This window comes from Lycorma delicatula, chromosome 1, assembly GCF_047948215.1.
Source record: "Lycorma delicatula isolate Av1 chromosome 1, ASM4794821v1, whole genome shotgun sequence".
Classification (NCBI taxonomy): Eukaryota; Metazoa; Arthropoda; class Insecta; order Hemiptera; family Fulgoridae; genus Lycorma; species Lycorma delicatula.
Window position 1 is genome coordinate 75962896 of NC_134455.1, and position 17246 is coordinate 75980141.

Below are 17246 nucleotides of genomic sequence, written 5' to 3' on the forward strand. Positions count from 1 at the left end.
TCTACACTTTCTTTACTTTTCCTTACCAATAAATCCTCTTTATTGTTTACTTCCATTACTTTAGTTTTCCTATCATTATTTCCATTTGCTACTCTTTCATTCCTTCCTCCAGGTCTGTTAACAATCTTTGAAGCACGTTGTGCCATCAGCTAGAATTTGCCTTGTATTACATATGCTGTAGCAAATTGTTTTGTTGCCCTAAAATTTTGGCTCCAATTTCAAACAACATTTGTTCAACATCAATACTCTTTATGGTTAATAAGAACATGATTTTTTTATATTTTTATTTACACTTTTTTATTTTTTTTATATTTTATAAATATTTTTTTTTATTGAATTGTTTTCCTTTTAATGTAATTTAATTCAAAATGTTGAAATTTAACTTACATTGAATATAATGTGTATACTTGCTTCATCAAATTCTGAATTTCATCAGACAGTTTGGCTTATTATTAATGAAGGCTTTACAGAACCCCTAAAAAGTGATGTAAATGACTTGTTGGATTTTACCTATATAATTATGATTGTGATAATCAAATATTTTACATATTTGATAGATTTATTAAAATTAATTTTATTGTAGTTATTGATGTTTAAAAGTTGTGAGGTATGGAGTCTGTAGACTGCTATATCTTTCTTAAGAGAATTAATCATTCTTTTAATACTGTTTTCATATTTAAACGTGTAAATGTTGGGGTTCTGTTTTTTGTGTTTTGTGAATGCAGTAATTGCTTTTTAAAAATTCTTGACATATATGTTTTTGTAATGGGCTTATCAGTTGTTACTTTTTAACTATTAGCAATTTAGTTTCACCTTAAAATTTTCCACTTATGATGTTTCTTTGTTGTCCACATATTATTGGCTGAAAACTGCTGGTTTTGTAAACCAATAATAATGTCAGTGGCATGTTTTTATTTTTTATTTTTTTTTTTTATTTTTTTTTTTGTCTTCAGTCATTTGACTGGTTTGATGCAGCTCTCCAAGATTCCCTATCTAGTGCTGGTCGTTTCATTTCAGTATACCCTCTACATCCTACATCCCTAACAATTTGTTTTACATATTCCAAACATGGCTTGCCTACACAATTTTTTCCTTCTACCTGTCCTTCCAACATTAAAGCGACTATTCCAGGATGCCTTAGTATGTGGCCTATAAGTCTGTCTCTTCTTTTAACTATATTTTTCCAAATGCTTCTTTCTTCATCTATTTGCCGCAATACCTCTTCATTTGTCACTTTATCCACCCATCTGATTTTTAACATTCTCCCATAGCACCACATTTCAAAAGCTTCTAATCTTTTCTTCTTAGATACTCCGATTGTCCAAGTTTCATTTCCATATAAAGCGACACTCCAAACATATACTTTCAAAAATCTTTTCCTGACATTTAAATTAATTTTTGATGTAAACAAATTATATTTCATACTGAAGGCTCGTTTCGCTTGTGCTATTCGGCATTTTATATCGCTCCTGCTTCGTCCATCATAGTAATTCTACTTCCCAAATAACAAAATTCTTCTACCTCCATAATCTTTTCTTCTCCTATTTTTACATTCAGTGGTCCATCTTTGTTATTTCTACTACATTTCAATACTTTTGTTTTGTTCTTGTTTATTTTCATGCGATAGTTCTTGTGTAGGACTTCATCTATGCCGTTCATTGTTTCTTCTAAATCCTTTTTACTCTCGGCTAGAATTACTATATCATCAGCAAATCGTAGCATCTTTATCTTTTCACCTTGTACTGTTACTCCGAACCTAAATTGTTCGTTAACATCATCAACCGCCAGTTCCATGTAAAGATTAAAAAGTAACGGAGATAGGGAACATCCTTGTCGGACAACCTTTCTTATTACGGCTTCTTTCTTATGTTCTTCAATTGTTACTGTTGCTGTTTGGTTCTTGTACATGTTAGCAATTGTTCTTCTATCTCTGTATTTGAACCCTAAATTTTTTAAGTTGCTGAACATTTTATTCCAGTCTACGTTATCGAATGCCTTTTCTAGGTCTATAAACGCCAAGTATGTTGGTTTGTTTTTCTTTAATCTTCCTTCTACTATTAATCTGAGGCCTAAAATTGCTTCCCTAGTCCCTATACTTTTCCTGAAACCAAATTGGTCTTCTCCTAACACTTCTTCTAGAGTTAATTACTCTAAAATCACCTGAACAAAAGTCGCCTTCCTCTTCCCACTGAACCTCACTAATATATACTACTATATATCCACATTTACCCTATCCATTTCCCTTTTTAAATTTTCTACCCTACCAACCTTTTTTAAGCTTCTAACATTCCACGCTCGGACTCGTAGAATGTTATTTTTTAGTTTTCTGGTGACCCCTTCCTTAGTAGTCCCCACCCGGAGATCCGAACGGGGGACTATTTTAACTCCGGAATATTTTACCAAGGAAGGCGCCTCCATTATTGCTATGTGAAAATGCAGAGCCACATTTTCTTGGAAAAAAAACAGCTGTAGTTTTCCATTGCTTTCAGCTGCACAGTACTCAGAGGATTGAGTGATGTTGATATGGCCGTTTATGTCATTGTGACTCACGCCCCTAACTACTACTGAAAGAGCTGCTGCCCCAGCTACTCTGTATCCCTGAGCACTCAAGCCCCCTCACCAACGGCAAGGTCTCATGATTCACAGAGGAGGCATGTTTTTATAGTGTTGGTAATGTTGTTTTTATTTCCTTGTATGAAGTAAAGGAAATATTGTGATCGTGAAAAATTTCAGTTTTTAGATTTCAACAGAAATATCCATTTTGACCATCCCTAAATCCATTTTGACTAGTTTCGGCATGGTCTGTATTTACGTACGTATGTAAGTATCTTGCGTAAATCAAAAATGATCAGCTGTAGGAAGTTGAAATTTTGGATTTAGGACTGTTGTCATATCTAGTTGTGCACCTCCCCTTGTGATTGCAATCGACTGAACCAAAAGTGTCTAAAAAAGCCCAAAATCTTTTTTTTTGGATTTTGGAGTTTTTCTTACCTGCAGTAATAAGCCTCACTGAGATCTTTTCAAAAATATATCATAAGTGATACTTATTTTTAATGGTTCCAGAGTTATAGCCAAATAAAATTTTAATTAATGAAATATTTGTATCTTACAAGGGGAAGGCACATCGATTCGAATCAGACTTTATCTCCTTTTTTTTAACTTCTTTTTTAATTTAAATATATTGATTTATTAATAATTATTAACCTAGAAATATCAAAATTTTTACGATAAATAATAATTCAATAATAACAATAAAAAAAAAATGAAAATATATTAGAAGTTATTAATGAAATAAAATTTTATGTATTTTTCATTTAAAAAAAAAAAAAAATGTGTATATGCAATTTAATAGCGTACAAGGAAGTCATATAGTGTCCAAATCAGATTTTTTTTTTTAATCATATCTATGATGTTGTGACAATATGATCATGTCAAGAGACATTTTATTTCTTAAAAGTTGAAGTCATCTAGCAGCAAAGAAATGTATTCTTCTAAAATTCAACAAATGTAGCAAACTATTTAAAAAAAATAACTAAAGCCCTCTTAAGTTTACAATTTTATTTATATAATTTAGAATAGCTTTTATTCTCAGAGATTAAAGATGCAATTTAGTATAACATTAATTAAACCCACCATTTTGTAATACTGGTAGCTTAATAACTTCAATTTTTAGATTTGCAGCAATTCAAATTTTTCTGTGATTGGAGAGGCCTGTAGACCACATTTTCTCAGATTAGCGAGAGTCGGTTGTAATTAATTTTAATAAATTAATATACTCCAGTACTAGGAGGTAATTTTTTAAACTATCTATAATGAAAGAAGAAAGACTGCTGAGATATATCTTAAAGCATCCTGGATTAATCTGTAGAAAGAAGATAGTGTGTGGAGAGTAAACTTTTAAAGGAAACTAAATATCTCAAGAATACAAGGAATCAGATAATAAAGAATGTATGTCAGATGATATTTTGAGTTTAAAAGATACGCATGAAATAAAAAGTAGTAAAGTATCACATCAAACCAGAAACCTTCATGTTAGCAATAAAGCAACATAAAAAATTTATACCTGGGCAAGAAACTTTGGCAAGTTTACATCAACAATGGCACGTAACACAATAACAGCTTCATCTTGATTTGGATATTTAAGTTTAAGGTTTCCAGCAGCAGTTAGCACAGTTTTCACAGCTCGCATCCCATAATCATAATGGCTTTGTGAAGAAAGCTGTTCCGAGCACAGCTTATAAGTATCGACTATCTTTTCTGCAAGACTAAAAACAGAAAAGAAAATTTTTAGCACAAAAAAGTACATAAATATACTCTAAAATAGTTCACTATTTTAATAAATAGTTAATTTATTAAAATTCTCTAATAAATTTATGATATATAACAAAAATACACTAATTAATCTTTTGTAACTAAAACATTTTGTTCATTATAAATATGAACAACACATGGGAAAAGGCTATACAGCTACCACATTTAAATGTTTAGAGAATAAAACCATCTTTTTGTTGAATCAATTGTGCTTCTTTACAGCTAATTCTTTAATTCATTTAGCACAACCAGTTTACATGTCAACATTTTGGCTATTCCCTAGCCCAAAACAGTAACATTTAAATCATCTGAGATTCCTTGTGTCTTGCACGGGTCCACTTCTAACATCACTCTTCTCTTTTTCGTCATCACCAGTTATTTAATCTTCTACTTGTAAGTGGAAACTATATATATTGTATTTTTTTTATACAGAAAAAGAATATTCATTTCTTTTTTTAAATTATCTGTCTCCCAGTCTTTCTTTTGCTGTTTTCTCAGAGTGATATATAAGTACCTAGTACCTGTGTATATCCTGTCTGTATAGTTTATATATATATATATATATAGTAACAAGCACTACAGTATATTACAGTCACTATAATGAAAATATAGCTAGTTCATATTGTAAGCAAATTTGTCTACATGAATTCACTTTGAAAGCAGATTTTCTTTTATCTCTTTTTCTAGTATAAATTTAAGATATATATTCAAAAACATAACAGATGTACTTGATAACTCGTTTTTACTCTAATCTAGCTAGTGATATCCTTGAAATAGCTGAATACCCAGAAATCCAAATCATAGAATGTAAATATTTTTTTGATAAAAGTTCTCCTTGCTCTTCAAAGTGATTTGTATGTCTTTTTTGTGCAAGCTTTCCATTAAACTATTAAAATTAAAATAATTTTTAAATTTTCTAATGTAATAATCTTCTATAATAATAGAATATAATAATGTATAATATAATAATAGAATATAATATAATTTTCCCAAGCCTTACATAAAAAATTTCAGAATTTTTTTCCTTTGACTTTGTTACTGTATGTAATATACAACTAGACTTTAATTTTGTATTTATTATTAAGAATTTCTAAACTTACCTGCGAGCAATAACAAAGCCCATAGAATACAAAGATATTTCTCCTATCATAGCATAGTCAGGCACCATCATAGCAACAGTTCTAAATAATACTTTAAGATTATCAGGTAACTCTTGTCGGCCAGCATATCTAAAATAATGAGAACATAAGTAAATAATGTTAAAGATTAAACAAATTTAATACAAATAAAAATTTATTCAAATAAAAATACACACTAAAAGTCCAATGATCTTATATTAACAGGGTCATCATTTTTTAGTAACTCTGTACCACCGAATTACATATCTCACAAAAAAAAGTACATTTGACTGATGTTAAATATTATGTTACATATATATCAGTTAAATTAGATGTTTAATGTAAGGGCTTCTCAAAACTGACTACTCATTATAAAAATAGAGAAAAAATTAATTCATAAATCATTAGTAGTTTACTTATTAATGTTTCTTCTCCATAAAGTTATGGACCACATTCAGACCCTTATTGTGTTACAACATATACAACATAAGCTTTTTCAGCAATTTCTAAAGAACTTTGCTACCAGGGCATCTACGTAATTATTAACCCTATCCATATGCTCTTCATCAGTTTCAAAGTGAAGCAAGTCAAACTAACTTCTTAGTGAAGAGAAAAACAAAAATTTTAACTACACCATATACATTTTACACATAATGCATTTAATTACGAAGATCTTAATACAGTTGAGCAATGTGGAATTTACAAATGCACTAAATTTGACTAAAATTTTCAATGTAATAAACAAACAAAGGCAAGGCATATAAAATAGATAATCTGATTACACATTTAAAACACACATGAATTTACTTTAACCATTATAAGGTGCCACTAACAACAATGAGACTGATGATTCTGTTGAAGAGGAGATGCATAATTAGCTCCAAAAAGTTCTTGAAGAAAAATTTCTACTTAATTTGAAAATGTGTTTTTAATAAAATTATATTTCTTGGTCTTAATATTAGATAAGAATTTAACTTAGGTCATGTAGAACTCTGTAAAAAGTTACTTGCAAGACTGCTTAATAAATTCTTGAAGCAGATTTAGCTATAAACATTTTTTTATTCTTTCATGTCATGATGCAATTTACCTACACAACTATAAAACTGAAATTTAGATTTTATGTGCTGGTTTGCAAATGAATTTATTTACTTAACAGAAATTATGGCAACTATTTAATGCAACACAAGAAGATGATTGGATTTCTACAAAACTGCATTAAGACTGAAATTTATTGGTAACAACCTAAAATAAACTGCCATACTGCTTAAAATTTAAAACGCACCTTTTTTTTACAGATTAAAGGACAAAATATCAGGTGCATCTTCAATTGGAGATCTAATGCCATTTGGCATAAATGCATAGTTAATAGGTGTAAAGTTGAAGCTTTTGAATCCATACACCTATTCAACATCAAATGGAAACCGGACAGGAAATGTAAAAGAGCGTTTGTCATCATGCATAGAACGTATACAAATTTCTAGAAAGATGACATCTCAGACAGTTTTACATTTCAACAGCTTTATTGCTGTTGATATCATAATTTAGTGATGAATCATCATTCTGGACGCATGTGCTCTATATATGATGACAAATGTTCTTTCAGTTTCCTGTCTAACATCCATTCGATGTTGAACAAGCATATGGTATAGTTGTAGATCTGTAGTTGTAAATCAGTCTGTTTTTTCATAACCGTTCTGTTCTACCTATTTGTTATGTTTTTCTAACCATTTCATTATCATGGAAAAGCGGTTCACGTACAACGCAGACTTTAAACACAAGATTATTTTACCCACTGGACAGATTGGAAATTGTGCCACTGGTAAACAGTTCCGGGTAAATGAAGCAAATGTGGTCAGTGGCGCAGTATGAAACAGAAATTATTTGCATGTTAACAAACTAAGAAATCTGTCATGGGACCAAAACACAGAAAATATCCAGAAATCGATGCTGCTCTTTTGGCCTACTTCGGCCTACTACGATAGTGTGAGAAATTCATGAAAAGGCAATGTCCATCATTTACCAGAAGTTATCATCAGATTATGAACATAAATTAGTTCAATATCAACATTATGTAATCAATCTACAATTCAGGAAACAATACTGTCTCTGTCAAATTGGTAATGCTGATGAGGTTGCTGTGTTCTTTGATATGCCACCAAATTACACCATAAGTGAGAAAGGATAAAAACAAGTAACGGTAAAAACAACTAACTGTATGTGAGAAAGTAAGAGTAACTGTTATGTTGAGTGCTACTACCGGCGAAAATAAATTATTGCCGTTATGTAATTCTGAACTGGAAAACTATACTAAAAGAAAGGTTCTGTGATGGTGTAATTGTTTGAGCTCAACAGAATGCCTGGATGACGAGTGATCTAATTCAAGATCAGTTAGGATGTTACAGGAATATAGACTAGGTGGACCTCTCAAACGAAACAGTATATTAGTGTTGGATGCTTTTCGTGGTTATTTGTTTGACAACATTAAAACAAAACTGACAAATGGAAAATGTGATTTAGTTGTAATTCCTGGAGGTGTGACAAGTCAATTACAACCACTGGATGACAGGGTTAATAAATCTTTCAAAGTCGTATTTGTGAACAGTACAATCAGTGGTTGACTGAAAACAATCATCTCCTTACACCAAATGGCAAAATTAAACCAGTGTCAGCAGCTATGATTGTAGAATGGATTTCAAAAGCTTGGAATGATTTGCAATCATAAATAGTTAAAAAATCATTCTTGAAGAGCTGCTTGTCAAATGCATTGCAATAGCGTCTTAAATTCGAAGAATACGGTACTTATTTATTGGTAACTTCATAATAAAAAGGCAATTTCATTAAAAGTAATCTTGATTCCTTATACAACCAGAATGACAGATAGTGAAGAACAAATTCCTCATCTCAAACAAGGATAAAGTTGTCGGTACCTGAAGCCTCATATTTTACTTAAAAACTTTATTTTTCAAAGAAAATCTGAGCTACACAAAAAATGGTTTTCTTAAAAATTTTTTTACCATATAAAAAAGTTTCATCTTTAACTTTTACTCTTTTTAGAAAGAACTAATATTGATCACATAAAAAATTACAAATATAAATTATAAATCCGCTAAGTAACAAATATTTGTATAAATTTACATCCTAGCACTTTCGGAAAATTATTTCCATCTTCAGGGACATATCGTAACTAATTATACATATAATAATAATAATACTTCACATATTAAATGAGTTAGACGAATAAGAAAAATATTTTTTATAAATATAACAATTGATCATCAATTATTAAATTCAATTGATTTTATTTTTATTTTATTTTTTAAATATTTTTTTTTCATTTAATATGTGGAGTATTATAATACGTATAATTAGTTATGATATGTCCCTTTAAATGGAAATAATTTTCCGAACGCGCTAGGATGTAAATTTATAAAAATATTTGTTGGTAAGTGGATTTATAATATATATTTATAATCAGTTATAATTAATTCAGCGTCAAATAATGGGCAGGCAGGAGTAGGTTTCGTGATGAACAAGAAGATAGGGAGGAGAGTGGAGTATTTCAAGACGCATAGCGATAGAATCATTGTAATAAGGATATAATCAAAACCTAAACCGACAACGATTGTTAACGTCTATATGCCTACAAGCGCCCATGATGATGATGAGGTAGAGTGTGTATACGAAGAGATTGATGAAGCAATTAAACACGTAAAAGGAGATGAAAATTTAATAATAGTTGGAGATTGGAATGCAAGCATTGGAAAAGGCAAGGAAGGAAATATAGTGGGTGAATACGGGCTGAGCAAAAGGAATGAAAGAGGGGACCAACTTATAGAGTTTTGCACGAAGTATAATTTAGTAATTGCCAACACCCAATTTAAAAATCATAATAGAAGAATATACACTTGGAAAAAGCCAGGTGATACTGCAAGGTATCAGATAGATTATATTATGGTTAAGCAAAGATTTAGAAATCAACTCGTCAACTGCAGAACTTAACCTGGAGCAGACATTGATAGCGATTGATTTAATGTTAATGAAATGTAGATTGGGGTTTAAAAACCTGAAGAAAAGGTGTCAGATGAATAGGTAGAATTTAGAGAAGCTTGAGGAAGAGGAGGTAAAGAAGATTTTTAAGGAGGACATCGCAACAGGTCTGAGTAAAAAAGATAAGGTAGAAAATGTAGAAGAAGAATGGGAGAATGTTAAAAAGGAAATTCTTAAATCAGCAGAATCGAAGTGGATTAAAGAAAAGTGTTCAGAAGTGGAAAGAGAAATGAACATTGGTAAAATAGACGGAGCGTACAGCAAAGTTAAGGAAAATTTTGGGGTACATAAATTAAAATCTAATAATGTGTTAAACAAAGATTGTACACCTATATATAATACGAAAGGTAAAGTCGATAGATGGGTGGAATATATTGAAGAGTTATACGGAGGAAATGAATTAGAAAATGGTGTTATAGAGGAAGAAGAGGAAGTTGAGGAGGATGAAATGGGAGAAACAATACTGAGATCTGAATTTAAGAGAGCATTAAATATTTAAATGGCATAAAGGCTCCTGGAATAGATGGAATACCTGTAGAATTACTGCGCAGTGCAGGTGAGGAAGCGATTGATCGATTATACAAACTGGTGTGTAATATTTACGAAAAGGGGGAATTTCCGTCACACTTCAAAAAAAGTGTTATAGTCATGATACCAAAGAAAGCAGGGGCAGATAAATGTGAAGAATACAGAACAATTAGTTTAACTAGTCATGCATCAAAAATCTTTACTACAATTCTATACAGAAGAATTGAGAGGAGAGTGGAAGAAGTGTTAGGAGAAGACCAATTTGGTTTCAGGAAAAGTATAGGGACAAGGGAAGCAATTTTAGGCCTCTGATTAATAGTAGAAGGAAGATTAAAGAAAAACAAACCAACATACTTGGCGTTTATAGACCTAGAAAAAGCATTCGATAACGTAGACTGGAATAAAATGTTCAGCATCTTAAAAAAATTAGGGTTCAAATACAAAGATAGAAGAAGAATTGCTAACGTGTACAAGAACCAAACAGCAACAGTAACAATTGAAGAACATAAGAAAGAAGCCGTAATAAGAAAGGGAGTCCAACAAGGATGTTCCCTATCTCCGTTACTTTTTAATCTTTACATGGAACTGGCGGTTGATGATGTTAACGAACAATTTAGGTTCGGAGTAACAGTACAAGGTGAAAAGATAAAGATGCTACGATTTGCTGATGATATAGTAATTCTAGCCGAGAGTAAAAAGGATTTAGAAGAAACAATGAACGGCATAGATGAAGTCCTACACAAGAACTATCGCATGAAAATAAACAAGAACAAAACAAAAGTAATGAAATGTAGTAGAAATAACAAAGATGGACCACTGAATGTAAGAATAGGAGAAGAAAAGATTATGGAGGTAAAAGAATTTTGTTATTTGGGAAGTAGAATTACTAATGATGGACGAAGCAGGAGCGATATAAAATGCCGAATAGCACAAGCGAAACGAGCCTTCAGTAAGAAATATAATTTGTTTACATCAAAAATTAATTTAAATGTCAGGAAAAGATTTTTGAAAGTATATGTTTGGAGTGTCGCTTTATATGGAAGTGAAACTTGGATAATCGGAGTATCTGAGAAGAAAAGATTAGAAGCTTTTGAAATGTGGTGCTATAGCAGAATGTTAAAAATCAGATGGGTGGATAAAGTGACAAATGAAGAGGCAAATTGCGGCAAATAGATGAAGAAAGAAGCATTTGGAAAAATATAGTTAAAAGAAGAGACAGACTTATAGGCCACATACTAAGGCATCCTGGAATAGTCGCTTTAATGTTGGAAGGACAGGTAGAATGAAAAAATTGTGTAGGCAGGCCATGTTTGGAATATGTAAAACAAATTGTTAGGGATGTAGGATGTAGAGGGTATACTGAAATGAAACGACCAGCACTAGATAGGGAATCTTGAAGAGCTGCATCAAACCAGTCAAATGACTGAAGATAAAAAAAAAAAAAAATGTTATATTATATATATATCAACAGACCGTGTTAAATAAAATTAATATGATCACTATAAAAAACTCATTTCTGAAAAAAGAACTGAAGACGAAGATGAGTGTTTTGGGGTAGATATTTTTTGGTGATACGGTTCTGTTGTTTGTTTTTGTTTTTGTAATCATATACCAGAATAAAGATGTAAAAACCACAATGTATATACGTATAGAAATTATTTAACACTTGTTACTATTAATGGCTGTCATCCCAGCCAACCCAGTTTTAAAGAGCATCTCACTCTTTATTGATAAGGAAGTAATTGTGGTTGAAATATGAGATCAACCCTTCTTGCAAACTACTGGCTGTAAGATGAGCAGGTCTATCCGTTTCATCCTCACACTCCTTTGTGAAATGATAGAAATTTCATTCAAAGGATAATTAAATATGTTATTCTACAGTTATAATGATAAATTACTTTACCCAGGATTCATAGTAATAAAAACAGTACAAGTACGATTTAAAGAAATTTCTGTTCCTTCAAACACAAATCTTTCCTTCTTCTGCATTATAGCCATTTGAATACTAAGCACCTGTTGTGCAATCACAGATAGCACTTCAAGATCAATTCGGTTGAATTCATCAAAACAAGCCCATGCTCCTGACTGAGCCAAACCCTAAAAAAAAAATAATAATAAATAAATTTAAAAAAAAATGTTAAACAATTTTTTTTTGTATTTATTTCAGTTAACTTATTACTTGCAGTTAACACTACAATTATTAACTTGTAATATACTCATTAACTTTTAGTTTACAAGATAATAACTACAAGTTAATAACATTCTCAGAATTTTGCTAAAATATTAAAAAATATCTTTTACCTCTAATTTTGAAGTACAGTAATATTGTATACAGGAAATAATTACTAAATATATATGTACATTTAGATATTCAATTAATTTTAAAAAATGGATAAAAACTTATTCCTTCTTCATACCACTAGATGTCATAAGAGTTTAAAAGTTCTCAGAATTAGGTCTTCTGTTTAAAATAGTAACTGTGACAGGAATTAATGTTTAATAATCTGGCAGGATTCAACATCATAATGTGGTTGGTGTTTCATTGTCTCCTCAAACCAACAACAGCAAAAGCAGTGTTTATGGAAAGTTGTTACAATTCAAAATCACCATCTTAAAAGAATAATCTAAGTTTAGAAATGATAATCATTTTTATAAGGGTTGTGTTAAATGTTGAAGATGGTTTTTACAGTTGAGCTCCTTCTACAATGATCAATAACAAAACATTGTGCATGTCTGATGTAACAAAAGGAAATCTGTTCAAGAAATTGCATCAAAAGGATGTTTTTATGATAAAAAGATGTACATCAAAAGGAATTTTATTTCTATGATCTGAAATAAAATTCTCATTGATGGAATAAAATTTATCATTTGTTATCCATTGTTATCATGAAAGGTGTGTATTTTTAGAAGCAGATTATTCATCAAGCACTCATTCTGGAAGGCCAATTAATGATCAAGGAATATACAAGGTGCTACCCAAAAGTTCGGGGAATTTGAATTTCACGCGCGAACCATTGCTGGTACGACCTGCTGCCGCTAGATGTGGCTGTTGGGAAAAATTACAAAATAAAATGACACACAGCTCATTTTTGCCAAAAAATTGGACTTTATTTTTTGACAGAATAAAATCAAAATTATTTAACCGTATTCATAAAAACTACATAAATACATTATCACATACATTATCACATTATTATCACATATTGTGCAGTCTTACTTTGTTAAGACTGCACAAAATCTCCATGTACAATATTTATATACAGCAACCCTTAATTTAAAATATAGGTCAATTTGTTACCTTTAATATTTCTTTTACATACACAAAGTATATCATTAAATTACCTTATTATTTAACAGAAGATTACTGTACAATGAAAAACATTAATATCTTGCTTGCTATTCACTTACACAAAATGTAATCTCACAATCGTGAATTTTATATATGTCTACATAAATTCCTTTTATTTTAATTGAACATTCTAAATTATAAAGAAGAAAAATCACAAATTAATATTTAAAAGATTTTTTGTCATACAACAAAGATTCATACGTATTAAACATAACAAAAAATATTAGCAGAGTTAATTTAAAAACATACACATAAATCCATTCAGATGTTCAGTTTTCTAACAAGAAAATTATAAATCTATTATCTTAGCTATTTTTACAGGTATGACAGAGCCGAAAATAATGCTGTAAGGTATAGAATTATAGACAATTTTTTTTCCAATTATGTTCAATGGTAACAACTGTAGGGTACATTTCATAAAAGAATAGGTTCATCTTTAAATATTTACATGTTATAATGAACGAGTTGATGAATAAAATTGAGTTTTAAACTGTATCAAACCTTTCCTAGGTAAAGGCCTCTGAAGATCACCACACTAATAAACGTGATTTATTTTCAATAACTGACTTCTGTAAGATCGAAACAAGTATAGGTCCAATATTGATTGTGTAACACATAAAAACAATGTTTCTAGTACGAACACGTTTATGAATGCACAAAGGCAACGAATATAACCACACTAAAATCAACGTTTCTAGTATGAACACGTTTATGAATGCACAAAGGCAACAAATATAACCACACTATACGAGAGAGAGAGAGAAACGAGAGCGAGTCGCAGGCATCCACACACCGTGGAAGTTTGTCCTGCACTGCCAAAGGTGGCGTGCTGAGAAGAGGGGGAAACAAACTAGGCCGTAGACGAAAAAGTGTGTGTGTTGACGACAGCAGGTAGTGTGCAAGTGTTAGTGCGAAAAAGAAACAGCATAAACGGAAAGTTTGGGAACAATAGACATAACAAAGATTATAATTGTACAAACAATAAACAAAGATTATAAATCATACATAAGATTAAAATTGGTGAGAACAAAAACAGTTATGACTAATTTGGCTACATAGAAATTGTTTTTATGAAACATTACGATGAACTTGACACCTTGAAGACCTTGAATTTATTGGAATAAAGCTACTTTACGCATTGGCGTAAACAGTGGCTAACAGTACTCTTTATGAATCAGTGTTCCAACAGCTGTGGCGGTGGGAGGCTGCATTGTTGACTTTCGTGCGGTTGTGTAATGTTGTGTTTTACTGCTTCAGTGAAGTTCTAAATGGCAGATTTTAAAGAGCAAAGAACCTGCATCAAATTTTGTTTCATGCTTAAAAAAACTGGTGCAGAAACCCATCGCATGCTTGTGGAAGCATTTGGTTACAATGCTATGAGTAAAAGTAAAACTTTTTTGTGGTACAAACGATTCAAAGATGGACGAATGACAGTCGATGATAATGAGCGTTCAGGAAGACCATCAACAAGCGCAACACCGAAAAACATCGCGAAAGTGCGAGAGGCTATTGTTACAGATCGTAGACAAAGAATCCATGATGTTTGTGCAATCGTAAATGTCATGTGGGTCCGTGCAATGCATCTTGTCAAACAATTTGAACATGAGACACATTGCTGCAAAATTCGTACCAAGACTGGTGAACAGCGACCAAAAACAAAATCGCGTAGCTGTTTGTAGTGAATTGAAAAATTCAGCAAGAGATGACCCTAACTTCATCTCCAACATCATAACCGGTGATGGGACACGGGTGTACGGGTATGAACCTGAAACTAAGCAGCAGTCGTCGCAGTGGAAGTCGCCAAGTTCACCGTGGCCAAAAAAAGAACGCCAAGTTCGCAGCAACGTGAAGTCCATGATGATTGTTTTTTCGACATCAAAGGCATTATCCATAAGGAATTTGTTCCTGTTGGCCAAACTGTCAATGGGATTTTCTATTGTGCAGTTTAGAAGCGGTTACATGAAAGCATTTGGCGCAAACGTTCAGATCTGTGGGGTAACAACAGCTGGGTTCTGCACCATGACAACACGCCCGTGCACACATCGCCAGCCGTTTGGAATTTCTTGGCTTCCAAAAAGACAGTAGCGATTCCCCACCCACCCTATTCGCCTGACCTTGCCTCGTGCGACTTTTTTTCTTTCTGAAAATAAAATTTCAATTGAAAGTCTGTCGTTTTAACACAATTGAAGAGATTCAGGAAGAAACGCAGAACGTGCTTCGAACACTTACACCTGCAGACTTCCAGAGATGCATGGAATCATGGGAAAAACGCTGGGATCACTGTATAAATGCCCAAGGGGATTACTTTGAAGGAGACAGTGGAAATTATAAGTTAGGTAAGCTATTTTATTTTTATGGTAAAATTCCCCGAACTTTTTGGTAGCACCTCGTATGTTAATATCATATCTTATCCTCAGAAATCCAGAGTAAACTTACTGAAAAATCAAAAACTAGCAATCTTAAGTCCCTCTAGTATCCTCTACATTATTCCAATTCAGTAACATCTGATTTTTACTTGTTTCCTTGCTTGAAGTTGACTCTAAAATCATCATCAAAGGACATACTGATGATGATGCTATTGCCATTATAAAAAAATTCTAAAAATGATTCTACAAAAATTATAAGATTCTAAAAATGGGTTCCAGGAATGTTTTCATCATAAACTTTATTTATGTTGGATAAAGACAGTAGTTGATGAGGGAATCTACTGTGAAGACTTAACATAAAACACAGTAATATGCATAGTTTTTCTAAAATAAATGCATTCTAAGAACTTTTGATGCTACCTCATATTCATAAACCCACATAAGTTTAGCAAATGAGAAATTTTTTAAAGCTTTTCTCAAAGTTTAAACTCTTCACTGAAAATTACAAATCTAAAATTAAAACTACAATAGTATAATCTTAAAGTATAGCTGTATGTAGTTGAACTACATTGTAAAATGAGAACAATATAGTTCATGGTACATAAAGGAAAAAATTAACAAACAGAATTTACACTAGATTACAATCACTTTTTTCAACCAAAATACAGTTACACAAACTGTACAGACAAACATTGTACAGAATAATGCAGTTTTTTGTTTATAAGTTTTACAATAAAGAATAAAAAGTTTAGAATAGATGGTTAAAATAGAACACAATTTAAAAAAAAATTAATGAATGCTGATTCAAATTAAAACCACCCAATAGTAATTCACATGGTGCTCATTTACATACTAACCAACATGCACATGTACACACTGATAGTACCTTAAAGAATTTTCCCATTGCTTTATAATCAAGACCTTCAGAACAATTAAATACAACACATTGTTTAGCAACTGCTTTAGCCAAATCTTTGCATGTTTCTGTCTTACCAGTACCTGCTGGACCTTCAGGAGCACCACCAAGATTGAGTTTAAGGGCTCCCATTAAAGTTCTGAAAAATTAACATATAAAAATCAAACATTCTATTTTTTTAATGCATCCATGATGTATCATAGACTATATTAAGCTATAACAAAAGCAGCAAAATATACACAGTCTAAAAATATTACAAAGACAATAATAACACATTTCATTATTGGCTGAGAAATCAAGGGCCTGCTTTAATTAAATTTTTGTCATTTCATCAATTTGTTTATGTTTGTCATAAAGTTGCAGCTAAAATTTTCCAATTTCTATAAAATTTTATAGAAACATTACTACCTCGGTGGAAAAAAATATACGTAACAATTATCCAAAATATTTTCCATTTTTTTTTTTTTTTTGTTTGGACAAGGAAAATAGATTGGTGCACTGTAAAGAATTTTTCAATATAACAGACAACTCCAAATGGGGGTTTGGGACTCATATCAGCCTATTTATGACCTATTGTTAGAAGTCTTGAACTCAATAGGTTTATTTTTTAA

The 17246-nt window shown here is 31.4% G+C and overlaps 1 protein-coding gene across 1 annotated transcript in view; it reads right to left on the reverse strand.

The window, feature by feature from the left end:
- The window catches only part of Dnah3 (dynein heavy chain 3, axonemal), a 257006-nt gene that overhangs the window by 198796 nt on the left and 40964 nt on the right, over positions 1–17246 (reverse strand). The window contains exons 10-13 of the mRNA XM_075354669.1: positions 16606–16774; positions 11908–12101; positions 5412–5540; positions 4064–4265 (exon numbers count right to left, since the gene is read on the reverse strand). Coding sequence (XP_075210784.1) covers positions 4064–4265; positions 5412–5540; positions 11908–12101; positions 16606–16774 — 694 coding nt within the window. The remainder of the gene's footprint in view (positions 1–4063; positions 4266–5411; positions 5541–11907; positions 12102–16605; positions 16775–17246) is intronic.